Consider the following 24,635-nt stretch of genomic DNA (forward strand, 5'->3'; position numbering starts at 1 on the left):
TACATTTTCATTCATGAATATCGGACAGTCACGAGACGAAGCCGGATGTCTTGCTTTACAATTGGCACATTTAGACGGAGCCGTATACTGCGTTGGACAACGTGCTAGACAGATGGTAGAGACAATGCAGAACGTAGATGAGTGGACGAAAAATTGACATTTAGAACAGTGCAAAGAGTAATGTATGATCTCACCTTTAAGCGATAATATGCTACAGTAAGGGTGGCAGGTAGGTCGAAGATGGCAAACATAATGATATAGGAATTCGTTGGTTGTAGCTCATCACTTCTGTGGATCTGGATTCGCTTAATGTGCACAACATGCTGCTCCAGTGATTCATCCTTAGTTTCGGTTTCCAATAAGGTTCAAAGGTCAAAACAAATAACCATGCCTTTGCTGATATTCAGTTGATGATGTGCTTCAACTTGTATTGAAACTGTGCCCAATGTGCAGTTGAGCAGTAACTTTGACTGTTTGTCATTGGCAATCTGTATAAAAAGAGTTCAATTTCTAAGTTGTACCTCCTCTCTGCTCTTCTGAAAAAATTCCAGTGGCAATATGTTGCTAATGTCCAAGTAAAATAAACGGTTAAAGTTTATTCAAATTAGTTCAAATTCAAGTAGTTTCTTGCTTTGTATCTTACTCAAATATAGTAAGACATGTACCATGATCTTTTCTGCGTTCGCTTTCTCTAATTTATTATTTGTATCTCTATCTTATAAGTAGGTTTGATGCTGTAAACAGAAACATAGTTCATAGTTCATATAGTCGAAAGATTAGCTTTGGATTTCTATGATTATTATACATTAAATATCTGAATAAATAACAGGTTGCCTATATTGACTTCAAGCGAGATTGTATGTTTCCTGTTAAATATATATATATATATATATATATATATATATATATATATATATATAAACTCATTGGTTATTGAGAAGAAAATAGTCGAAACAGCTATTAATAATATATGGGCAATTTTTTTTATTTTATTATTTTTTTAACTTGTTGCAAGTTTCATTATAACAGCTCCCAATTAACAAGAATATACGTCATGCGAGTAGTAGTTAAAAGAAAGTTTCTATTACATATCTCTCGTAAGGCATAATACTTGGTGCAAGCTCATGTGAATAAAATTCCACGTTAAAATACAGCCATAGCACTGAAAGAGGATGTTAAAAGCGAACAAATGAAGAAACAATACCTCTAGATAAGAAAATATCAGAATTAATAATAATAAAAAAATCTTTAAGTATGATACCCAGAACAAAAATAAATTCTTATACATACCGAATGGCATTTTCTTTATCTACTGGAGGGTCTTCATGATTTTGAGTAGACGGAACAGATTCTAGGATTGGTAGACGCTTATTTCTCTTGTATGTTACTTTCTGAAAGCCGTCCCCATCTCTCATTACTACTATGAAAGGGGAAGATAAAATTACTACTTTAATTCAACAGGATGTATATTAACTACATATTAAAATAGTACTTAATTATACGTTTATTAATTCAACTGTGTACATTTCAGCAAATGGTTATAGCAATTCTCAACACAGGTCCTATAAATAATAATAATAATAATAATAATAATAATAATAATAAAACTATTGTTTAACGAACTACATCAAAATTGATTTATTTTCCTGAATCCATAACTTAAGCACTTCCAGTAGTCTTTCAAGTGAATTCTCCCTGTATCTTTAAGACTTTTCTTCCTCTATACTAACTGGTATCTTGTAAAACTGGCGATCTATAGTTAATTAAATCATTCTTTAAAATTCTCACATTTTATTTTCATCTGCATTTCGTTTCACTTCACCACTAAACATTATAGGTACAAAAAACACTCACAAAATTTAAATTTTATCTAAAGAACCTTGGTATTATCCGACCTACAAATTTTAAATCTGTACCTGTATTTCACTGGACAAAATATTTACAATTGACGACGAATATATGCAGCAAAGAAATTTTTGCATTTGGTGATTTTCTATGGCAGCGTACGATTTGTGACGTTATAACTAACACATGCGCGGCAGTATGATGCTCTCACTAACACAGCTGGTAGCTCACTGAATTACAGATTGAGAGTGATGTAACAAAGGTAGCGCTCCACCACTACTACTACGACGGTCACTTTCCGCATTACCCTCGTACATGTAACTACTCTACGTAAAACATATTGTCGCGGCAAAAACTGAAAGTATTATCTGTAAAAAATGTAAAAATATACTCTTTAATATTGTATGTACACTCATGTCCAAAATTATTATCGCATGTCTATAAATATGTTGTTGTAGGAATATAATTTGATAACGAATCGCCCGGTATTTCTTATAATGTTAGTATTATATAATCGGCACAGACATGTGGAAAATTTCATGTCAAAAGAGCAGTAAATAAGAACAATAAAATGAAAAAACTTTCTTGTCCATTTAGCAACATTTTGTTTTACCCATTCTAATTTTCGTATTTATAATTCTTTTCCTATGAAATTTACCACAAATATACATTTTCCGATTATACACATAGTACCAGTATTAAACGACCCTGCAAAATCATTATCGAATTATATTCTTACAAGAAGGCAGTTATAGATATGCAACAATCATTTTGGACATGCGTGTACATAAAAAATAGTCCCTAATTCGGGGAAATGTGAAACTCGACAATAAGTCACGAATATATATGGATAATAAAATTTCACGGGACATATCTCTATCATGAGGAAATACATACGGATTACGCACAGGTCTAGTGAAATCTAGTAAAAGAGACATTTAGGTGAACACAAAAGTGGGAAGGATATGTGGAAAAAACTCCCGACTGGTTTGACGCCTTCAATGGAAAAATCTGTTTCTGCGATGATGAACTTTCGAGATCTTGGCCCACTACTAATTGCTTAAATATTTACTATCCAGTATTTATTAAATACTTACATTTAACATAATTCCATAAATTGAACTACAACATATAACTAATCTATCTAACAGCAGATATTAGAAAACAAACAGATACGATACCATCACTTTAAACTACAATTTCAAGACACGTTCCTATAAAGTAATTACAATGTACGACATCAATATACAAATGCAAAGATGACGTTTCTCCTATTATCAATTCATGGAGGCTTGTCTTGCAACTTTGGTCTACCCTCCCTCAATATATCAATTGAAAAAGTTCTATTTTTATACAGATAAATTTTTGACAATATAGGTTTAAACTAGCTCTCCGGAAACAAATATAGTAGTTTCGATCTACAGGGAACTTAAAATACAATGTGAAAATTCAAGAGTATATAGGTTACAATAAAAAGATAGCAGTGCCACTTTCTTTTAAAATTTACAATAGGTGTTTCGAAGATCGATTTGATTTGGAGTTTAACGTTCCTTTTAGCAGCGAGTCTATATGAGACGGGACCCTACTGATTAACGTGGAATCCGAACCACAGGAGCTCCCGCCGGGAATTCCACATCGAACAGTAGTGTTTCGAAGAGTAAGTAATAACCATAATGTACTGTCAAGAACTGCTGGAAACTGGCTCTAAAGTTCTGAAAAAGGGTATATGTGCATGCATTTCAGATTCAACAATAAGTTTCAAATAATATGTATGATATGACCAAATGTTCGAAATTTTTTTACAATATTAACTACTAATCATTTTAATAGTAGTACATGGTTCATACTGAAATTCTGATGTTATCTCTGAATTTTCATGAATAAGAAGGTAAATTTTTCCTGACCCGCGACACCGCGAACGCTATTATTTATGGATAGATTTAAATAATTTAAATAATTAATCGGCCTCTCTCCTTCTCATAGTCGTCCATTGTTTTTATTTTATTTCTTTTAAATACTCCACGATCTTACTTTCTTACTGCAAATGCTTATTAGGAGTCAAATTTCCTGTATTTGGAATAGAATAAAACATTAATACCAAATAATAATTATACACTAACATCATATCTCAGTATTCTGAAACCATTTAAACTTAAAACAAGTAAACACATATCATAATTTAATCTCTCTCTCTCTGATTATCTACAACTAACAAATCCAACCTATTTTCTTCTTCTGTAGCTTTTTTTTTATTATTATTTTATTTAATTTATTGTCCTCTCAAAGTTTGAATTTACATCTTTTGGTGCTCCTCAATCTTGTTTGTTTTACAGAACGTTTATTGTCTTTTGGAATCTGCAATGATTCTTTCAAGTCTTTATATCTTCTGTAAGCAGCTTGTTAACTTGCTTAGGTAACAGGAACTCGGACTATTTTCATGAAATGTGATTTGTTACTCCTGACTCTCTCATGAAATACAGCAATTTTCCAGACTCTCGGCATATTTTGAAGTATTTCTCTCACTTTCCAAGACTAATTTCCCTGACTTTCAAGTTCAGTATGAATCCTGCCATAATCAGTTGACGATTCCTCGTTCCCACTACAGCAGCATTTAGCATAACAAAATACATCTATTCAGTATATGAAATGAGATCTTTGAGTTTTACGTCCCACGGCTATGCCGGTTAGGCTAAAGGAGACGGTGATTATGAGAAATGAATGAAGTGGTGGAATGAAGAAAGTGGGAGGAAACGGGAGAACCCGAGAAAACCCACGAGCACGGTGTTTGTCCACCATAAAGTCCACACGGCGCGAGCTGGGACCGAACCATGGATCCCAAGCACCGGAGGTGAACGCTCTACCACTGAGCCACCGCCCCCCTCCCCCACATCTACTCAGTAGTCAGCTTATGCTACATCTCTAGCAACTGTTTCATATGCAAATAGTTATTTAGATTCCAACAATAATTCGTTTATTCTAGGAATTATTCCATCAACTGATATTCAAGGGTTATCAAACAGATAGATGAGTGATTGTTTCAAGTTTCGAGAACAGATATGGTTATCATCCACTCCCTTGTCTCATCTTCTCTCTCGAAACGTTCTACAATGTACACATTACCTGGTTAGATATCCCGAGAGCAGGTATCTGCACCATAGCACCAGGGAAGTTTCAGTTCTTATTCCAGCAACTGACCTAATATTCGGAAAATACATTGTTCGAATATGGAATAATTCGATTTCTAACAGCACTATTGTAACAGAATATTAAGTCATATTTGTGTAACTAAATGATACGACTACCTCAGTGTCAGTGTATGTATTTCGGCGATATACCCTGTAAAGTGATGATCTGATTCTGTTTTTCGATCATCTATATGTCTAGAAAGTTTGGTGAATGACGTCATACTACAACGGTCATAAGAGTGCGCTACCGCCGTATCCCGCGCCAGACAGGTTAAGACATGCCTGAACAAGTTTCCGAGCGGCGGCGCTGCGAATGTGCTTGTAGTGTATAAACAACATATTGTAGAGTGAAGATGTAGTGCGCGCGGTCGAAACCAAAAATGGATATCAAAATGGAGCAACGAGAATGCTGTTCTGTTTCAAACTTGGAAAATCAGCGAAAGAGAATCATGAAATGCCGACAACAGTTTACGAAGAACATCTGTCACCTTAAGAGTGTTTAACTATTACCATCAACAAGGATTATTTGGAAGAACAATAACTGCTGTTTCAGGTAAGACAACAAACCATTCGAAATATACACACATTCACCGAACTTTCTGGACAGAGGTTGTAGCTATGTGATATTTGCAGAGTACATTGGCCAACATATAATTTTATTCAATTTTCATTAAAGACCAATAAATACGTAAAGATAATGTACTCATAGTTTTTCGTATTGGGAGCGACTGTAAATGAAAGTAGCAGCGGCTTTCGAAAATATTATCGCTGGAATAAATACAACAGCATTCTACCTGTTAGTCATATCATTTAGATAAGACAAATGTGCCAGAACGGTTTCTATATTTCATATTTATCTACTTTCCAAGAGGATAAACATTGATAATAAGCGATTTAAGTTGGTATGGAGTCTTTAGTTAAACTATCATTGTTATACAATAGCTCAAAGAATTATACCTTTTTTATAACCAACTATTATGGCAGCCGTGGACTGATGTTAGGGAAAAGAATATACTTTCATTAAAGGATTTTTTTTTATATACAAACTAACAATTTATAATGGTTAAAGCAGATAACAAGCAATAAAATGCACAAGTAATATTTAAACTTCGTTAAATGTGATATGCGGTAAGACATTCTTTCCATTGCTAGTTATTAAGTATCTGTTTGTCTTACTTACCGTATCAATATTCTCAACGATTATGTTAATGGTTCATACTACTTAAAATGAATAATTAATTTTTCAAACATGCATTTAACTCTTTTTATTATTGTTATAAATAGTTATTTAAACAATTATAACAAGATATTTTAAAAAGTGAAACAAAAACATATATTACAATAAATCATAAAAAAAAGATAAAGCGGTTTAAATTTAAAGAATATAACACATTTGACAGAAATTAAGTTGAAAGGCTTTCTTTTAACGTAACTGCACAGTAATCATTTACAGCTCGAAATATAGGATTAATCGAAATATAGGATTGAATAACAAAATATTAAATAAACAATAGACCTACTTCAGCATCCTGTGACGAATATCCTTTTATCCGTGAATAATATCGCTCAGTTCTGTGACTTTCTCCGCGCCAATTCTTTTGTAATACCTGACTTTTAAACAATCATTGTTGAAATTGTTTAAAACATCAACCACTACAACCAGAATTTGTGCCAAGGAAAATCAAGGAGCAGACCGATATTATTCACGAATAAAATGAAATTCGTCACGCTATACAGAGGTAAGAGTTCTAAAAGTTCTCTAAACTTTCTCCTGCTATCTTCGTGACACATGGTAGATTTATGACACCTTCTTGCTGAAAACCAACATTGCCTCAGTTCCTTTCCTTGTTTAAAAATAATTTTCGGTTAGTTTCCATGCGAAAACATACTGAGTGATAACGTCTGTGTAAACAAAAGTACAACAACACTGGGAAGGATGACAGTTCACATAGTCTTGAGAACTGGGCGCGGAGAATATAGGGCTAATATGAGTAGTGGTTGCGGAAGAGGCCTTAGCTTTGTTAACAAAAATATGAGTATTATTTATTTATACATGTATACTATGGTGTCGATCAGTAAATAATGAAATATTATTCTTGAACTCATTTAAGCACATGAATTCCATTAATTTATCCATACACGTTTCAACGACTTGTCATCATCCTCGGTAAGTGTCTATTAAGAACTTTTACACAGGTTCATTCATGGACTCACATTATGGTGTCCTTTAGATGGTTTATTGGAGTAAAAATTTCAATTGTATTTCATTGCATACTAGTATAATAGTGATTTTTCTACAGGCAAAGATTTATCGTAATATAAATCCACGAATTAACGCAAATATTCCTTAACAGGTACGTACTAAGGATGACAACAAGCAGTATTTCATTGCTAAATAGCATCCTATCAGTTCTTAACTAATTTGTAGGATTGAATATTTATAAACGATACTGGTATGACACAAACCCATTATACATCTAGAACTGGATTATAAGTTAGGTACCCTACGGGAACTACTATTTCACTTGCTCCATATTATATACAACACACTTAATTTCATTTCATATCAACTAAAAGTTTAAAGTATTACAAACACCTAATCAGGGTTGTTGGAATTTTACTTTTTTCCTTTTTTTTTTTTTTTTTTTTTTTTGTAGGGGGGAGGTGTAAAACCCACTTTCAAAAAATATACTTCTAAACTTTGATTGAAATAAAAACCTTAATGTGTTTATAAATACTTTCTTCAATCGTGTTTTTTAGTACACGTCTAGTTTTAGAATTGGCTTAAAATTTATACTTATCAAGAGATCATCACCACAATACCACTTAAAAAAAATGTTTGGGAATCACGCATAAGTTTTTTCTGTGCGCTCGAGCAAATTTGCTGTAGCAATGTTCAACTATAACCTATATAATCTATCTATTAACATGCTACAATAGCAATTGAAAACGCCTGAGCTCCAACCTATAACTTTGGATTTCAAGTGTTTCATTTATGGTTGTGTGATTTCACGTTTAACAAAGTCAAACATTTTAAGTGTGTGTGTGTGTACCTTGAATAACTGATTTAAATAGATCTTTTTAAATAGATAAAGTTTATTTTTTTTAAATTATTGCTCAAAGCCTTTGTATAACACTTCTCCACAGTCAATGCCAATGAATCGTGCTGCCATCTTTGGATTTCTTTTAGGCTACATGTTTGTGGACGTTTATATGTTTGTGGCCAATTCTTTCCACAATGAGATCTCGGAGACTACAGGCTCTAGAAAGATGACGTTTTCACTGATCGATTGCAAATTTTGCATAGATTGTCCAGTTCTAATTGAATATTTAAAAAAAGATGGCCATTATTTCGTCATTACATTTTTACGGGTACACTGGAAGTGTTGAAATTAAAAAAAAAAAAAAACTAAAGCAGCATATCCTACGCATTATATATTCCAACACCACATAGTTGTATATTGGGGTTGTATATGTTTCAGGCGTTTGTTTCATGGTCAAATACTAATGAAAAAAGAAGGATAATCATTTCTCCAGTTTAAGATGAATCTTGATTTTTGGAGTGTTTTGCCAAATGAATACCACATATAACTGACATTATAATTAATTGCATATGTAATGTATTTGCTTATTACACACTGCATGCAAGAAGAAAGAAAACACTGGTCGTACATGAATTAGAAACTCCAACCGGAAGTAGGCTCAAATCTTGCAAACGATGAGAGATATTGAGAAAAAATAATCGAAAAAAAAAATCTCCCCTTTATGACACCCATTGCCGTTTTATCAAGACGTCTTTCACTTGTGTCTGTAAAGGAACATGTACAGATGTGAGGAATAACAAGGAGATTCATGCTCATATGTAAATGATTCGCCGTGTAGAGAGCGCAGGGCTCAGCTAGTCTATTATATAAAAATGGAAAGAATTTTGTTCATGAATGCATCACGGAGAAACGGCTAAGCTGCTTTACATGACTTTTTGAATTTAGTTATTACGTGCCTCGAACTGAGTTTTTAACATGTTACTTTGTCTTTACAAAGATAATAACAGTGCACATTCATCTACTCAAGATCTTTTTAATGGCATTTATCGATTGGCTTGAAATCACTTGAGTTTATCAGCCTGAAGGCCACAAGATGTATTAGATGTACAGTCTTGTTTAATAAAACCTGAAACTCCCGCCTCTCTTTGAAAAACGTATATATTATCTAGTATTATAAGCAGATAAAATTCAATCAAAAGCAAATAGTCTTTGACTACGGATGTAACCTTTATTTCAAATTAAAGTATTAAAATGTGCTACATACGATTGCAAGAGAATCGGTGGCTAAAGTCCCTTAAAATAAATAAATAAAAAAAAATTAAAAAAACCTACTGAAATGAAGGTATCGTATTTGACATTCGCATTAATCTTCAAGAATTGGTTTGAGAAGCGACCTCGGGATTTCCGAACAATTATTTTATCACTGCTATCTTCGAACAATGAGACAGCACATGCCTTACAAATCTTCTCGTCAGTAACTTCGGAACAAGTTGAATCAACCAATTTTAATTGTTTTCTTTGCGCAGAGGGAATCTGATTCTTTGTGGAACACTGAGGCCAATCTATCCGCAATCTATTATCAAATGAACATCGAGGATGTGTATACTTTTTTGCGAGTGACTTAAATGTTCTAGAAGGAATTTCCCAAATTTTTGAAACTATATTCGTCCTAACTTGAACATATACATGTAGTGGTTTATTGTGAATAGGATAATATGAAATGTAATAGATTAATTACAAGCTAACTGGCTGTTAACACTGTTCTCTTTTCACTGATGTTTACATTTCAGAAAACCGGTCGCCTGCACTCTCCTCTGAGATCATATTGAAAAATGAGTGCAATTATTTATTTATAGTGTATTCTTGCTTTTCTAGAGTAAGATAACCTACCTGTCACCATAAATTAAAATATATATATATATATATATTTGTTTTTCTAGAGTAAAAACACTTATCTGTCACCATAAATTTTAATTCATTTTCCTAATTATTAACAAATGCTTGATTCGATTTTTGTTTAATAATAATAATAATAATAATAGGTTGATTATAATACGCATTTAAACAATAGTATCATTTTACCATGCATTTTTCGCGAAAAAGAGCCTTGGTGTGCCGTGTTTAGTAATGGATAAGTAGGAAAAGATTGCAGAACACTGTATTAGAATATAAGAATACATGTGTTATAGATCTAAAAAAAGTGGCACATTTCAGAGTATTTATTCCGAAGTTGGTCGGCCGCCTAGTTTTTGACAAAAACCCTCTTCTTTTTTTTCCGGAAAAATGCTATAATTTCGCTCATTTCTGTTAATATTATGTAAAGTTACGGGGATTCACTTTCAAGAGGTCTTCAATGTACATTCACGATACGGAGTAGTGTGCAAAAGATACTAATCAACTGTGGTAGGCGTCTCCTAAAAAATACAAATGTTACCTAACAGAGTCTGGGCAGGAGCGCAGCACAGGGGTTTGTGTGATAGGAAGAGGATGCGCCCGTAGGAAGCAGGCGCATGCGCGAAGGTGGGTACACACATAAAACAATGATAGCGCCAAACACTGCATAAGGCATAAAATAACTTACGTGTTGAATTACATATTTGTACGTTACTAAAGACGTTACCGGCATTATCTGACATGTTTTCATTGCTTGGATGATTTCTCCAAACTAACGTAAATTTCACAATTACCGTATGTCGATCCCTTAACTCTCGCACATTTTTATAGGCGTGCGTCATGCGCTAGCAAATTGACCTTAGATACTTCACTTCACCTCACTTTGTATATGGCTACTACCTACGTTATGGGCAAATCCGTGCATAACAGTTTGTATTTTCATTAATGTATTTACCATGCGGTAACCTTCCACGAAGTAATTCCCTCAGTTTGCCAAATAGTTCCATGTTTATAACTGCTTATAAAAATATGAACACAACTTTCACTCTCCTCACACATCAAGCACACAAACAAGTAAATTATCCATTTCTTCTCGTAAATTTTCAAAATTTTTCTAGAAACGGACGACCAACTTCGGAGTTTAACCCCTTTCCAGTGCAACTGTTGACTTCTTTCGTTTACCTGTTTTCAGTATCCCTCCTCCTGAAACGTTCACTTTCAAATAATACATTTACAGTAATAATTTTCGAAGATGTAGAATCAAATCAGCTTGAAATATGACACATTAGTTGCAGAACAATTCCAAAATGGGTTTTCACTGATAATGTATGTATAATTACATCTAAATACTTACTTTACAAATTACGGCGATAATATTTCCAATTATGTCTCGAGGAAAAGATTGGGATCTTTACTGGCTATCTGATTCCTGGAACTCCGGATCATCCACATCAGTATCTGAATCGCTGGATGATGAAAACGAATCTTCCTTTTCAGGTGCTTCTTCATTCTCATTATCACTATATGATGCATCTTGTAACTTCTCTAGTACAAGTTTGTTAATTATCTCGCGACACTGATCATCCATTCCCGACGGCAGCCACCCGCTTCGTTCATGACATTTTGCATCTGGATGGTCTGGAAGTTTTTCCAACATAGTTTGTATTTCAGGGACACGCAAATCACAATACTGGTAAAACATCTGACGACAACTTGGTACCATACCAGGTTCAAAGATGTAGAATTCGTCCTTATTGACCTTGCTACCTCTTCTACTTTCTTTGCTTTTATCAAAGTGTTCTTTGTTAATTACCGACGTTCTCGGTCGACAAGAACTCATGGATTTATACGGCAGAAGGTAATTATAACAACTCCGTTTTGCTTTGACTTTAGTCCTCAAGCCACCATGTGACCGTAGTCGATAATCCAGTGTTTGATATATTCGGGATCGTGGATCTTTTCGCGGATCATAACCATACTTCACCCACATTGCACGCCACGGTCCGGTTACGAAGTAGTACCCTGAAGCTGGGAGAAGGTATTTCAACTGATCCCTAGTAAAGGAAGTTACCGCTTGAAGTGCATTTTTTGACCAAATTGGACGTTCCTCGAATTTTTTCTTTATAACAGCAAGTTGTTCTTCAGTTATGAACTTCATCTTAAGAAGTTTCAATGCAACATCTCGTGGCTTGTTGGGCACAACTGGTACATCGAAAGTAACGAAAATTGCATGTCCAGAGCGCCTACGTCTTGTACGTCCAATTATATTGTGCGGCTCCTCTGCATCAGCACTTACGTTTGAGGCTTTATCCCTTCTGTAATAATAACCCTGAGAGCTATCCATTCGTGAAAATGCTGCTGGTGGAAGAAACAATGGTACAGGCTCTTTCAACCACGATATGTCTGGTAAATCTAGTGGCACGATTTTATTATAAATGTTTTCAGCTTTACCAAATTCACAGTGCACAGGCAAATACTGGAAGTCACACATACTTGTAAATTTATACACAACATCAACTTGGCCCAGTACTACAGATTTACAAGAAATCATTTTATCTTGGCTTACTGCATGATTACCGCCATCTGAAGCAAGTACACTCGTCGATGCACAATCACTTGCTGAACTTTGGGAACCAACCACTGGAGCTTGCTTTCTTCGTTTTACTGTAACTTTAAGCAGTAATGCTGTAACATTGTGCCGATCGCCACACGCTGGTTTACAAAATACATCATCTGGACGAAATCTCAATTCCAATCGTCGGTTTTTCTCCGAATAAACAGTTGAAATATTTTTCAACCCCCCTAAAGTTTTTAACATTTTGTTGTCATTAACAACTACTCTGGATATTCAACACACACTAAGCGCCGTTTGAAGTTATGTATATTTTCCTCCATTACTACAATATCATATCAAGCACGTTACTTACGTTTCCTCTTTCTAGTGTACTTGCTTCATTCACATGAACGAATTACCTACCCTCTAGTGGTTCAATATTAAGTTACCGGTACTGGACTGGACTTTATATTATTACAGGTGCATTCACTATTCTATTCTGCTTATAAAGGGGAAAAAATACAAATATATACTTGCCTTTATCTCCTTTGTAAACATTAAGCACTCCTCCAAAATATATCCACTGTAAAATCTACTAAATACTTATGCAAATATAAATGTCTGCCAAATCTAATTTATACGACCTCCGAGAAAACATTTGCTCCAAAATAAACAGTGAAAACACAGTATGCGCACTCCAACACTGAAATCACTAACACCACCAGCGTTGCCAACTAAGGAATTCAACATATCAGTAGTTGGGGCTCGAAAATTTCAGTATATTCAGTACATACACAGGGCCTTATGCAAAGTCGTTCCGACGCGTGATTAGTGTCATACTAAAGAATTCGACTAACATAAGTTTCCTGAAGTAGTCAAATCTTTAGTATGACGCTAATCATACGTCAAAATGACTCTGCATAAGGCGGAAAATGTTTCCTGCAGTAGTCTGACTTTTAGTATGTAGCTAATCATACGTTAAAACGACTCTGCGTAAGGCCCACAGTATTTAAAATTAATACAATCCATATTTATGCATATTAATACAGTTTCTGAGCTATTTAACTAAAGTACAGTAATTGCATTATATTGTTTAAATCCTCTTATGTTTTATTCTAAACTATACACCATACACCTTTGGTGTGGGAGACCCGGGTTCGATTCCCGGTGGGAGCTCATGTGGTTCGGATTCCACATTAATCAGTAGGTCCCGACTTATATAGCCTCGCTGCTAAAAGAGACGTTAAACTCAAAATCAACTCAACTCAACTAAAAATCATACATTGCTTTTGTCAGAGAATAAGTAAGATTTTATCAATGAAGGAGTCCAAGTATCTCATCTTGAAAATATAGCTTGTATTGGAAAGTTTATGACTGTGAGAGAAGTTTCTACCATGCACCAAAAATATTTGCTCTAGAGTAGGGTTGCCATATTTCAAAAATGAAAATCCGGGACGGTACTAAATTAAGAGAATCTTTGAAATGCTTAAAATGAAAACAGGTGTTATATAAAGCGCTACTAATTTGCTTTCTTCCATTAGATAGACTTGTTCAAGTATTACGTAATCACATTTTCAGTCATTTTAGTAGACCTTCTTCTCCCTAGTTAAGCAAACGTAAGCAGATGATTTACTCAATCCCTCCTGATAAGCAAAATGCATTTTTTTTTTTTAATTTCTCAGGATCTTTTGTTTCGTGGCTTTCAGAGTATGTTTTAGCTCATTCAAGGTATTATATTTCCTTTAACACAAATTGTCTGTTCGTGTTGTATTTTTTTAAAATCGTTAATTCATTGGCAATATGTTCTGCCGGAGTTTATCTTCAAAGAACTTCTTTCGTTCAATTTTTACTTTATTTATGTTATTTTTAACAAACTAACAACTCAATAATTCGCATGTGCGTTTACGTCAGCATGCTTCGTTCAATATCAAAGTAGTTAAATTGTGGACTTAATTAAATCCGTGTTTTATGTATTAAAAAAAAAACTTTTGAATTGTCATACTCAGAAGTTGAAGAGAATAATTATATACCTAATCCTGAAAAAAAAAAGAAAACTATAATATTTCCTTCCTTTCTTCTTCGCTGAAATCCGGGACATTTAAGCGTCCCGAGAAATATTTTCGGGACTCCAAGACACAGATCTCGATTCCGGGACGAATGACAACCCTACTCTAGAGTCAAGAAAACATTAGAGTTTCGATAGTTCATCGTTTAATCCCTACACGCTGCTCAGGCTTTATATAACAAACAAAAATAGTTCACAAAGGAATAATACTGTTGTGCGTAACATTAAAACATCAGGATTTTTAAACTCCATCTTTCTGTTAATGTAGGTAATGCGAACTTCAGAAATTGTGTGTAGAGTGTATTGTGACGATCTTTAAGGCCCTGAAGAATCGTTTCTGCAACAAAAAGTCTGTTTTCTACAGATACAAACGTAAATATCGAAAAATGTATTAATTTTCTTTTAATCCTTCAGATGTGTCGAAAAATTAGGATTTCTGCCGAAATATTATAGGGTTGCCAGCACTGAACACAACTTTATTTCTTAGGGGATAGGCTATTTCCTCACCAAATTTCGTGCAGAGAAATAAACTACCACATAAAGGTACAAGCCGAGCTGAACCCATCCCTGGCCAAGGTTGGCCAACAAATATAGTGTTATTTATTTCTTAGACCAGTGGAGTAACCACGGGGCATTCGTAAATATCCGTGGGATTTAGAATGAAGCAATTATATGCAGTGGTCGAAGTGAGACGGTATGCAATGATATGCCATACCGCCTCTGGTTTTTCAGTGATGAAGGCATACCGTCTCTGCGTTTTCAACAGTGGCGGCTAATGTTAGTGTTGCAGCGCTGCGCAACGACCAAACTATTTCAAGAAAAAATATTATTAGCAATAGTAGTAAAGAACAGAAAAAAATACTTTCTAATACTCCCATATATACTTTAAATAACATTTTTTTTTTTACTTCTCTAACGGTCCGTTTCGTTAATCCGTTTTAAAAAGCGAAATATAATCCGTCACGGAGTCTCTAATTTATATTGTGTTGCAGCGAGCATGCAACGACCAGATTCCTTCAGCGCGGGAATTGGAGCAAATGTTAAGTCTCCTTTCCCCTATCTCAGAAGTTAAAGGGACTGGTCGTTGCAGTGCTTCTGCAACACAGCACGGTTTCGAGTGAACGAGAAGGTTTTCGCGCTAAATAGTATTTCTAAATTTTATTTCACTAGCAGTTAACAAATGGAATTTGTTTTTATGCATTCATATTTTTATATTACGGTACTAATACTGAAGCAAATCAATATAATGACAATTTAAAAAAAAAGTGATAACAGAATTACAAAATAAAAAAGAAAATATATAGTTGAGCAAAAATCAAATGAAAGTAGATCCGCATTTACAAGTTTACAGTCCCTGTCATCTCTCTAAAATTTTCTAAACAGGTGAACAAAATATATTAATCGTTGATACATGGTGATAGGTAACAGTTTTGAGTTTACAGAATGCACTGAGAAAAATCCATTATCCGGACAGCGGTATATTGTACAAATACAAGGATTCGTTATGTTTACTAAGGAAATCTGTACGGAGCGTACTTTATCCATATGCTACACAGCTACTGCCTTTAACGCGCTTGGATGTTATATCATGTCGCTGCAGGATGTCTGATATCTAACAATCTTCCGTATTTTATATACGTATACGTATGTTAAATACTTCAGCTATATGTTATATACGTCCATCTGTGTGTGAGGTCCTGACCGCCTATAGACACCTCTTTCTTGCACCATAGATGACGTCATGAAACAACTGTCGTATGCTTGCGAGCTGGTTTATAAACGAGGTTGTTTACAAACGGAAAAGAAGAGCGGAAGGAAAGCCTGGGTAAGTGCAATAGTAAATTATCACTTTAGTTAAATATTCCATTAATTATATATTCCTTTAGTATAACTTGCTTTAATATAGTACTAAACAAGTAATGTGATTTATGACCACAATTCTTACTATTGTAACTCGTTAATGGTTGAGGAGAAAGAAATGGGTTAATCTGAATTTTGAGAAATCTTTGAATATTAATGTTCTATAACTTTTTACATTTCAAGGTACGCAAAATGAATGTTATGTGTTTATTCTTTCCTTTTTATATGTGACGGTTTATTACTTGATGGAGATTTACTACAGGACTGCTTAACATAATTGCTAAGAAACCGTTTTCAGCGCGAACATTTTCTTGTGTAGTGAAGATTTAGGATTTAGATTTCTGGGCTTTCGGCATCAATGACCTTGTTAGCCCGTCACATGTGAGTTATGACGTCCCTCGGTGAGCACACTATCCGGGGAAAGGGAAGGAAGCAAACGGCCTGGGACCTATATGTTGGGTACTACCCGGCATTTGCCTGGTATGAAATGAGGAAAACCCAAGAAAGCCTCATTCAGGATGTCTGGACTTAAAAGCTTTTGATACTTTTTCGACCGAGTGCCCCTACCGGAATCGAACCTGGGTCCGCTCGTACCGAAGGCGAGAGCGTTAGCAACTACGCTACGCGGAGCCACTTGTGTCTAGGAAACCTATTTTTACTAGGATATTTGCAACAAAATTTATTTCCTTTCTTTCTTTATTTTTCTTTTTCTTTTTGTTTTTTAACAATAAAACAAAACATATTTTACAGCCTCACTGAAATTTAAAAACAGCAGTCAGGGAGAGCTCACGTTTAAGATTCTTTTTGTTTTGTTTTGTTTTGCTTGTTATGTTCTCTAGTTAACTAATGTTTGAGTTCCTGAGAATTACATTATTATTATTATTGTTTCATAATTTTCGAACCAAAAATTAGATGTTTTTCTTTTTTTTCCTTGTGTTGACGTCATTGTGGCAAGTTGGGGTGTTTGTATCGTACCTTGGCATTAATTTGGTTACTAGCACATAGTTTCAAGGTCATAAGTTGTAGGCCGCTTGAAACAGCTATTACACAGTTGAGTGTCATGCGTTTGACTTGCAGCTTTCGTTACAGCGTCTAAATTGCAGTATTGGATTGCGTCCAGCTTCTATGGCTGGTAAAAAAGTTATATCGCTTTCGTAATATGGTAAGAAATACAATGTAACAGTTAGGTATAGTATATATGACTAGTTTAATTAGTCGGAAATTACTCTGTTTCCTTGTCTTATTCTTTCGATTATGTTTAAGTACTGTGTCTTCATAGTATTGTTTCACTATTTCTAGAAGGAATTAAGTATTAACGAAGTAAAGAATAAGCAGAAGCCCACTTTGACGTTTACTATTTCTCATACTTCATTGAGAATGTTTTGATCCCCAATTGCGCAAACTTCTAATATGTATGTGTGTTTCTTTTTGTTGTTGTTGTTGTTGTTCTAGTATGTATGTGTGTTTCTTTTTGTTGTTGTTGTTGTTGCTTACACTGCTATAGATATGAGCTCCTTCATGGCTAAGCGGTTAGCGTACGCGCCTTTGGTGTGGGAAACCCGCGTTCGATTCCCGGCGGGAGTGGTTCGGAGTCCATGTTAATCAGTAAGTCCACGTCTCATACAGCCTCGTTGCAGAAAAGGATATTAAAATCAACTCAGCACTGCTTTACAGATGGAGTTGTTTGATTCAGGGTTCGAATGAAGCTTTTTACGGGAAGCAGGCACGTAGCCAAGGGGTGGGTCCAGACCCCCCCCCTTCGGATCCAGAAATGAAAAATATTAAGGAAAGATGAAACAGAAAGAAACAGATGAATCAGCCTCAAAAATATAAAGCTACAATAAGCGTTTTGGTTACTCTTTCTTACGAGGAGCTTTGTGTGGAGGAAACGGGAGGGGGGGGGGCGGATCAAGTTGAAATTGGATATTATTATAACGGAACATTCCGAATTCCATCTAGCTCCATGTTAACCGTATGCAGCGGCGCAAATCTGTCTTCAACATTGGGAGGGACGGGTAAGACAGTTCTCATAATTTTTTTAAGGATGTTCAAATTATGAAGTTGAAAAACAATGCTGCGGAGGATCAGGGGAGCAGAGTTGTCTTCAAAATTGTGAGGTGGGCAGATTTAAGGCTTATTCTGGGGTGGGGACATCAATTTCATCTTACTTTCCTTTGTGGCAATCGGACACAAATCATCACATTTCTCTCCAAAAAACGCATTTCAAATCGGATTATTGAGGGGAAAGTCCCCCCCCCAGTTCTAAGATTGGAGGGGACATGTCCTCATCCCCCCGGGACTTGCGCCAGTAACCCTATGGACTACAAATGACGATCGATAAACCGGTTCTTTCAGATAGCCTGTCAGAACTTAAGCAATGCCCAGAATTACCAATAATATGAACCATTTTGAATTTCGCGGCAACACTAATCCATTTTATAGGATGTCTTTACTCCAGAAAGAGATCTCGTTGCTATCCTTGACGGCATTGAACTAAGATAAGAGAAATAGAAAGAAGACGAGAAGAACCGAGTTCGAATGACCTTGGAAGACTATGTCTTTGTCAATACTTTTTTCTTTTCTTTTACGCAAGATTTCTTCATAATTCTTTAATTAAAATACTTACTAACATATCCTCATTTTATTGTCCTAACAAATCAATATGGATATGTTGTCAGTAAAATAGTTTAGATTGATCGAACCCCTGGTGTGATAACCACAGTATTTCGTCACAGACCTCCCGTATTGCGAAATCGTGGCTACGTGCCTGCGGGGAGGGGGCGACTTTTCAGATATACAATCCAAGCCTTTTATTTCTCAGTGATGCAAGATATAATATATAGTATATAATATGTAAAATATGAAATGAGGGAACATATTTTCCCGGCAAGGGAGAAATTCTTTGGCGAGTTGGGGAAATTACTTGACGAGAGGGAAAATCTTCATCCTCCCGTTGATTCAAATCTTGATCGAAGATCATGCGAGTAGGATTCCATATTATGCTGTAGGTGTAGGTAGTACACAGTCTTGGCGCTGAATAGGACGCTAAGCTTCAAGCCAACCACATGTCTGTAATAACCTATTGCGATTGAATGGTAATGTAACGTAATGTACGATATGTGCATTTTCTAGATGCCATAAAATTATAATTTTAATTGAACATTCCACGATTATATACTTCAGGTTAAAGGAGTTTGATGATTAATTGAAGTGAATAATCGAGGCAGTGATTCTCAATCTTCTTGACTTACGACACACTTTAGTAAACCCCAATGACATCGATATATTTGTTTAGATTTTGGATTGCTTTCCAACAAGTCGAGCCGCGCCAAAGCTGTAGGCTTACTAAGTTAAGTGAACTGATCCTAATCTAAATCCATTGTTTTCGGGGGCGCAGAAATGGACAGTGACACTTCCGATACTATTTAAATCAAAATTCAGCCAAGCAACTTGGGGAGGGAAAGAGGGGAGACGGATCTTACAAATGATCGAAAATAACCGATATGAGAGAGCGTTTCGTAATAGTAAAAAAAGTGACTGACTAACGTAACATACATGTATTACTGGTTTTCTTATTTTCACCCAACGAAGCAGGTAATTAACGCTAGTACTAGGTATGTGTAGACTAAATGAGGTGATTTGCTTCGTGACCCTTCGAACAATGTACGAAGCGGATGCAAGCAGTTAGTACATGGAGTTAGCTTACCTAAATTTAGATTTCGCTTTCCGAAATCTTAATGGATGTATTAAGTGATTTCGTTACTTACACTCTTAATCTCTAAATACAAGGATTCAAAACACATTTTCGATTCCAAACTATGACTCTGCTAGACAAAGAAAGCATAGTCCAGTGTATGTTTTACTTCATTTTCATATACGTGCTCGTAGGTTTTCTCGGGGACTTGGTTTCCTCCCACTTTCTCATTTCACCAAATATTCCATAATCATTAACTTGCTTTAATCACCGACTCCCTTAGCCTAACAGCATAATAGTGGGACATTAAACTCAAAGACTTTATTTTTATTTTCAAGTAATTACTTTTCTCTCCCTTATTTATTTTTAATTTAATTTCTCTTTCAATTTCCCTCTTTTAGGAACATCAACATAATTTACAATTCTTTCTCATTATAATAACACTATTAAAAGTCCCATATGCAGCTCACCACGTTGGAACCCAGCGGAAACAGATGAACAACGAATATTGTTGAAAATATGCATTGCTTACAGCGGCGTAGCGAGCATTACAAGATTGGGAGGGGGATGAAACTTGAAATTGCCAAGTCTTGATTTTTATCTTAAAAAAATGTCAAGTCTTGATAAAAAAAAAAATGCCAAGTGTTTCGAAAATCTTACAAACCCTATGAAAAACTATTACAGCAACCTTATTTTCATATTCGTTCCATTCCATGCCCCCCGTCTGAGACACGAATAAGATCAGCCCTTGTTCCGCTCTCGAGTCCAATTTAACATCTAACCTCAGGATCATTATCATCACCCACGAAGCACAACTGTTAATTTGATAACTCATGGCTATGTTAGGTAACCTCCGCCAGCTAATCTTCACGAGAACCTTTAAAGTTACAATCAGTTGTAGAAATGCATTTAAAAACGTAGAATAAGGTAGGTTATATTTACTGTTTGTGATGTAGAAGTGCCTAATTTACATATTAAACATTCAATTGAGGGGTTCAGTGAGAGACCAGGCTAACTTACATCCAGGTCAAGATTGAGATTTTGACGGAACAGCATACTAATGTCATTAATTGACCTTTGCCTCAACCACTTGTCTGTGTGGCTTGTCCTGAGACAGGGGCGGATCCAGGGAGGGTCTATCTCCCCCAAGAAGAGGAAACTTTGTGTATTTTAATATAAAATAAAACCCACCCAGAGTTGAATCTCTTAAAAGTAGCTCTATCTTGTAAGTAGTGGCATTACAACCCACCGCCCCCAGTAGTCCATCCTGGATCCACCCCTGTTGTATACTAAACCAAACTATGAATATCAGTCGTATCCTTTGAAACGTGCTGTTTTCATTTGTTTCCTTTTCTTTCAGAAAGTTAAAATTGTCAGTTAGCCTAGTCTCTCGCTAAACTGTCAATTGTGACAAAACACACCAATAATTGTTGATGCCAACTAAAACATACATATCCAAAGCCTACAAAATATATCACATTATTTAAGTTTTTTTCTTTCTTTTTTTTTTTTTTTTTTTTTTCAAAATTGCTTGCAATGTTTTTCTTCGTGCCAAGCATCCGAATGTCATCTTGAATTCTGACCTCATTTCACTACAATTCTTTGAAGTGTAAGACTGCGCAGCTTTTTTTTCCCCTCTCTCTCGCTCTCTTCAGTCCTTCAGTCTTCCCCACTTTGATTTCATGATTTCGCACTCTGATGAAAAGTATTAAACACCAAAATGGAAAAGTACTAATATATAACCTCTCTTTTAGTAGCCCCTCCAACCACACGCCCGGGGCACGTGCCTTGCTTGCTCGCCCATAGCTCTGTGAGCTATATAAGTAAAATACAATGCGCGCGCATATGTAAACTTGGTGCCAGCTTTGATTCTCGCTGAGAGAGTATACATATAATGTTGGTTCGAATTCCATCAAAACCATAGGCTCATTTTTGTGTAACCTTGGTACTGAAGAAGACAGTAGACTTCAACAAATATTCCTGTCGGGCCTCGATGGCTCAGTGGTAGAGCGTTCACCTCTGGTGTTTGGGGTCTTTGGTTTGATCCCAGCTCGCGCCAAGTAAACTTTGTGGTGGACAAACACCGTGTGAGTGGGTTTTCTCGGGGTTCTCCCGTTTCCTCCCACTTTCTTCATTCCACCATTTCATTCATTATATCATCATCAGCGTCTCCTTTAGCCTAGCCGGTATACCCGTCATTATTGATACAACTATTATATACAGGATGCATCAGAAGTCCCTTGTCATCCTTTCTGAAAACTACAGGGATGTAGTTACATTGATTGCGAGATAAGAGATACACATTAGGCCCAGAGGGATACTTTCGGATTACATCACGCGGACGGTCGCCATCTTAGATTCGAAATTGTAATACGGACGATAAGTGGGTAGTGTGATACATGGCCATGCACTAAAATGTTCTGAGGATGTCAAATATGCAATCAGATATCATGTAACTTATTCTGGTGAAATGTTATTGGCAGTGAACCAAGTGAGACTATATGTAGTGGTATGTCATACCCTTCTTTTTTTTTTCCAGTGATAGAGACATACCGTTTCTGGTTTTTCAGTGATCAAGATAAACCTTCACGGAAGAATAAATGCTAAATACCATTAATAAATCCCTTTTTTATACGTATTGACGAATAGCTTTGCACATAAAAAGATTTTATTTCTTATGTAGATTCTAAGTTGACAATACTGACATTTTTACCTTTTTCTACCTTTTGTTTGTAAAATGAGGTGTTTTCAAAGAAGTTCATCTAGTTTATATTTTGATGTGCCGTATTGAATTGTTTCTTTCGTATGTATGTATGTGTCGTCTTGTCTGAATTCTTATAAGCGTCGTATTTTGAGCATGGGCGGATTTAGGGGATTGCTGTGGGGGCAGATCTTACGGGAGTTTGAAATACCCCTCATTCGAGTGTGTGGTCCAGGAGTTTTCCCGCTGGAAATTGTTAATATTGAAAGTCGGTTTTTGAGCACTTTCGTGTATAATTCTCTGATACAAGGTAAGGGCTATTTTTATTTATTTTTTTCCAGAAAGTTGTTCACGATGGATGGATCAGTCTCTCCGTTTTTTCTCCGTAACTAAAAGAAGCTTTCCAGTGGTTTTCAGACATTATGTAAATAGAAATGCAATCTTGTAGGCTTCACACCTCACTGCATTTGAACATTTAGATAGCCGATATGTCGAGTCAAAATCGTAATAAAACACACCGCCTCTGATTTTTCCCACTTCGAACACATTTCCCTGTTATAGTCAGGGGTAAAAGCGAGGGGGAACGCGGGGGACGCAGTTCCCCACCTCGAAAAATATGTAGGACGTCCCCCAGATCCTAAAATGGTACAATGGGCAGAGATAGGCAGGAGGAACGGCGTGGAGTGATGCCGCTACCTACCGTCCCCCCACCTTTTCAGGTCCACTTTTACCCCTGGTTATAGTATATGTTCTACATGTTCCTACTGAGCAATAAACATTTGCAGAAGCTTCTTCCAATTGCTGTGGACACAAAGTAGGATATAGGGTCAAATTTGTGCACAGACGATGGCGATACTTTGTTCTAGATGATAAAAATTATGAATATTTACTGCACAAACCATAGCCTTAACTTTTCCACTTAGCTAGAAATTGAACAGCGTTAGGTCCGGTGATCGAGCAGCCATTCAACTGCTTCTCGTCGATCAACCCATGTTCTAGAAAATTGTTCAAGTAGTGACGCAATACGAATCCATAATGAAGAAAGCGCCATGGTGTTGAAAAAACTGCGAGAATGTACCATCCTCGGGCATCGCAGCTCGCAATATCTATCCCTGTACGAGCGTGAGGTATTATTCCGCAGTTAATTTTATGGAATGAAAAAGTGACTGATTAGACGTATTCCTCATTTGTCTGCCAACAACATAATTAATTTTCTTTGCGCTGGTCATGTTGGAGGGGTCTTGCACGCGGGGTTGTCAGGTGACCAATTGTGCATGTTCTGCCTATTAACCTTCCCATTTACGTAGAGGTCAGCTTCATCTGAAAAGAGTATTTGCATAAAAATGTTAACCATAATTACTCACTGCACTTGGCGATCAACATCGTTCTCGTGGAGATGTTGCTTCATTTGCACCTTGTACGGATGCACTTATACACGCGCAGACCCTATGACTCAACCCACATTGCATTAATAAATGACGTGTGCTCCTCTGGGGCCACATCCAGAAAGAAGTCAGCACTGTCGTAGGCGTTGCTTCATCTGTAGCTCTCTACGATCGTCCGCTACGACGTATGTTCACGAATGTGCCCGTCTCCTCAAATTTAGTTAATTACTGTGACACTGCAACATGTAACACAGTCACATTGTGGATGATTCTGTTTGCAATCGGTAACCACTGTACAGGCACTCCTCCCGCTCCACAGTTTGAATATTTCGATGCATTCCTCACGTGCTAACGGTATGGTTCTACATCTAGAAGAAAGATGTAAATACAACGTTCAATTGGCAATAAC

The 24,635-nt window shown here is 36.0% G+C and overlaps 2 protein-coding genes across 3 annotated transcripts in view; both read right to left on the reverse strand.

The window, feature by feature from the left end:
* The window catches only part of LOC145691003 (SRR1-like protein), a 28,257-nt gene extending 15,020 nt beyond the window's left edge, over positions 1–13,237 (reverse strand). Inside the window, exons 1-2 of one of the 2 annotated variants that reach the window (XM_081766501.1) lie at positions 13,059–13,237; positions 1,291–1,417 (exon numbers count right to left, since the gene is read on the reverse strand). In XM_081766501.1, coding sequence (XP_081622627.1) covers positions 1,291–1,415 — 125 coding nt within the window. In that variant the 5' untranslated portion in view covers positions 1,416–1,417; positions 13,059–13,237. The remainder of the gene's footprint in view (positions 1–1,290; positions 1,418–13,058) is intronic. The other variant, XM_081766493.1, reaches the window with a different exon arrangement.
* l(2)37Cd (general transcription factor IIIC subunit l(2)37Cd) lies at positions 1,291–12,888 on the reverse strand. Its single transcript, XM_081766469.1, has 2 exons — positions 11,322–12,888; positions 1,291–1,420 (listed from the first exon to the last, which is right to left on the reverse strand). The coding sequence occupies exon 1, from the start codon at positions 12,783–12,785 to the stop codon at positions 11,379–11,381; it is 1,407 nt and encodes a 468-aa protein (XP_081622595.1). The 5' UTR covers positions 12,786–12,888; the 3' UTR covers positions 1,291–1,420; positions 11,322–11,378.
* Positions 13,238–24,635: the final 11,398 nt, after the last annotated feature.

The sequence above is a fragment of the Thermobia domestica genome, chromosome 1, assembly GCF_964235325.1.
Source record: "Thermobia domestica chromosome 1, izTheDome1.hap1.1, whole genome shotgun sequence".
Taxonomy (NCBI): domain Eukaryota; kingdom Metazoa; phylum Arthropoda; class Insecta; order Zygentoma; family Lepismatidae; genus Thermobia; species Thermobia domestica.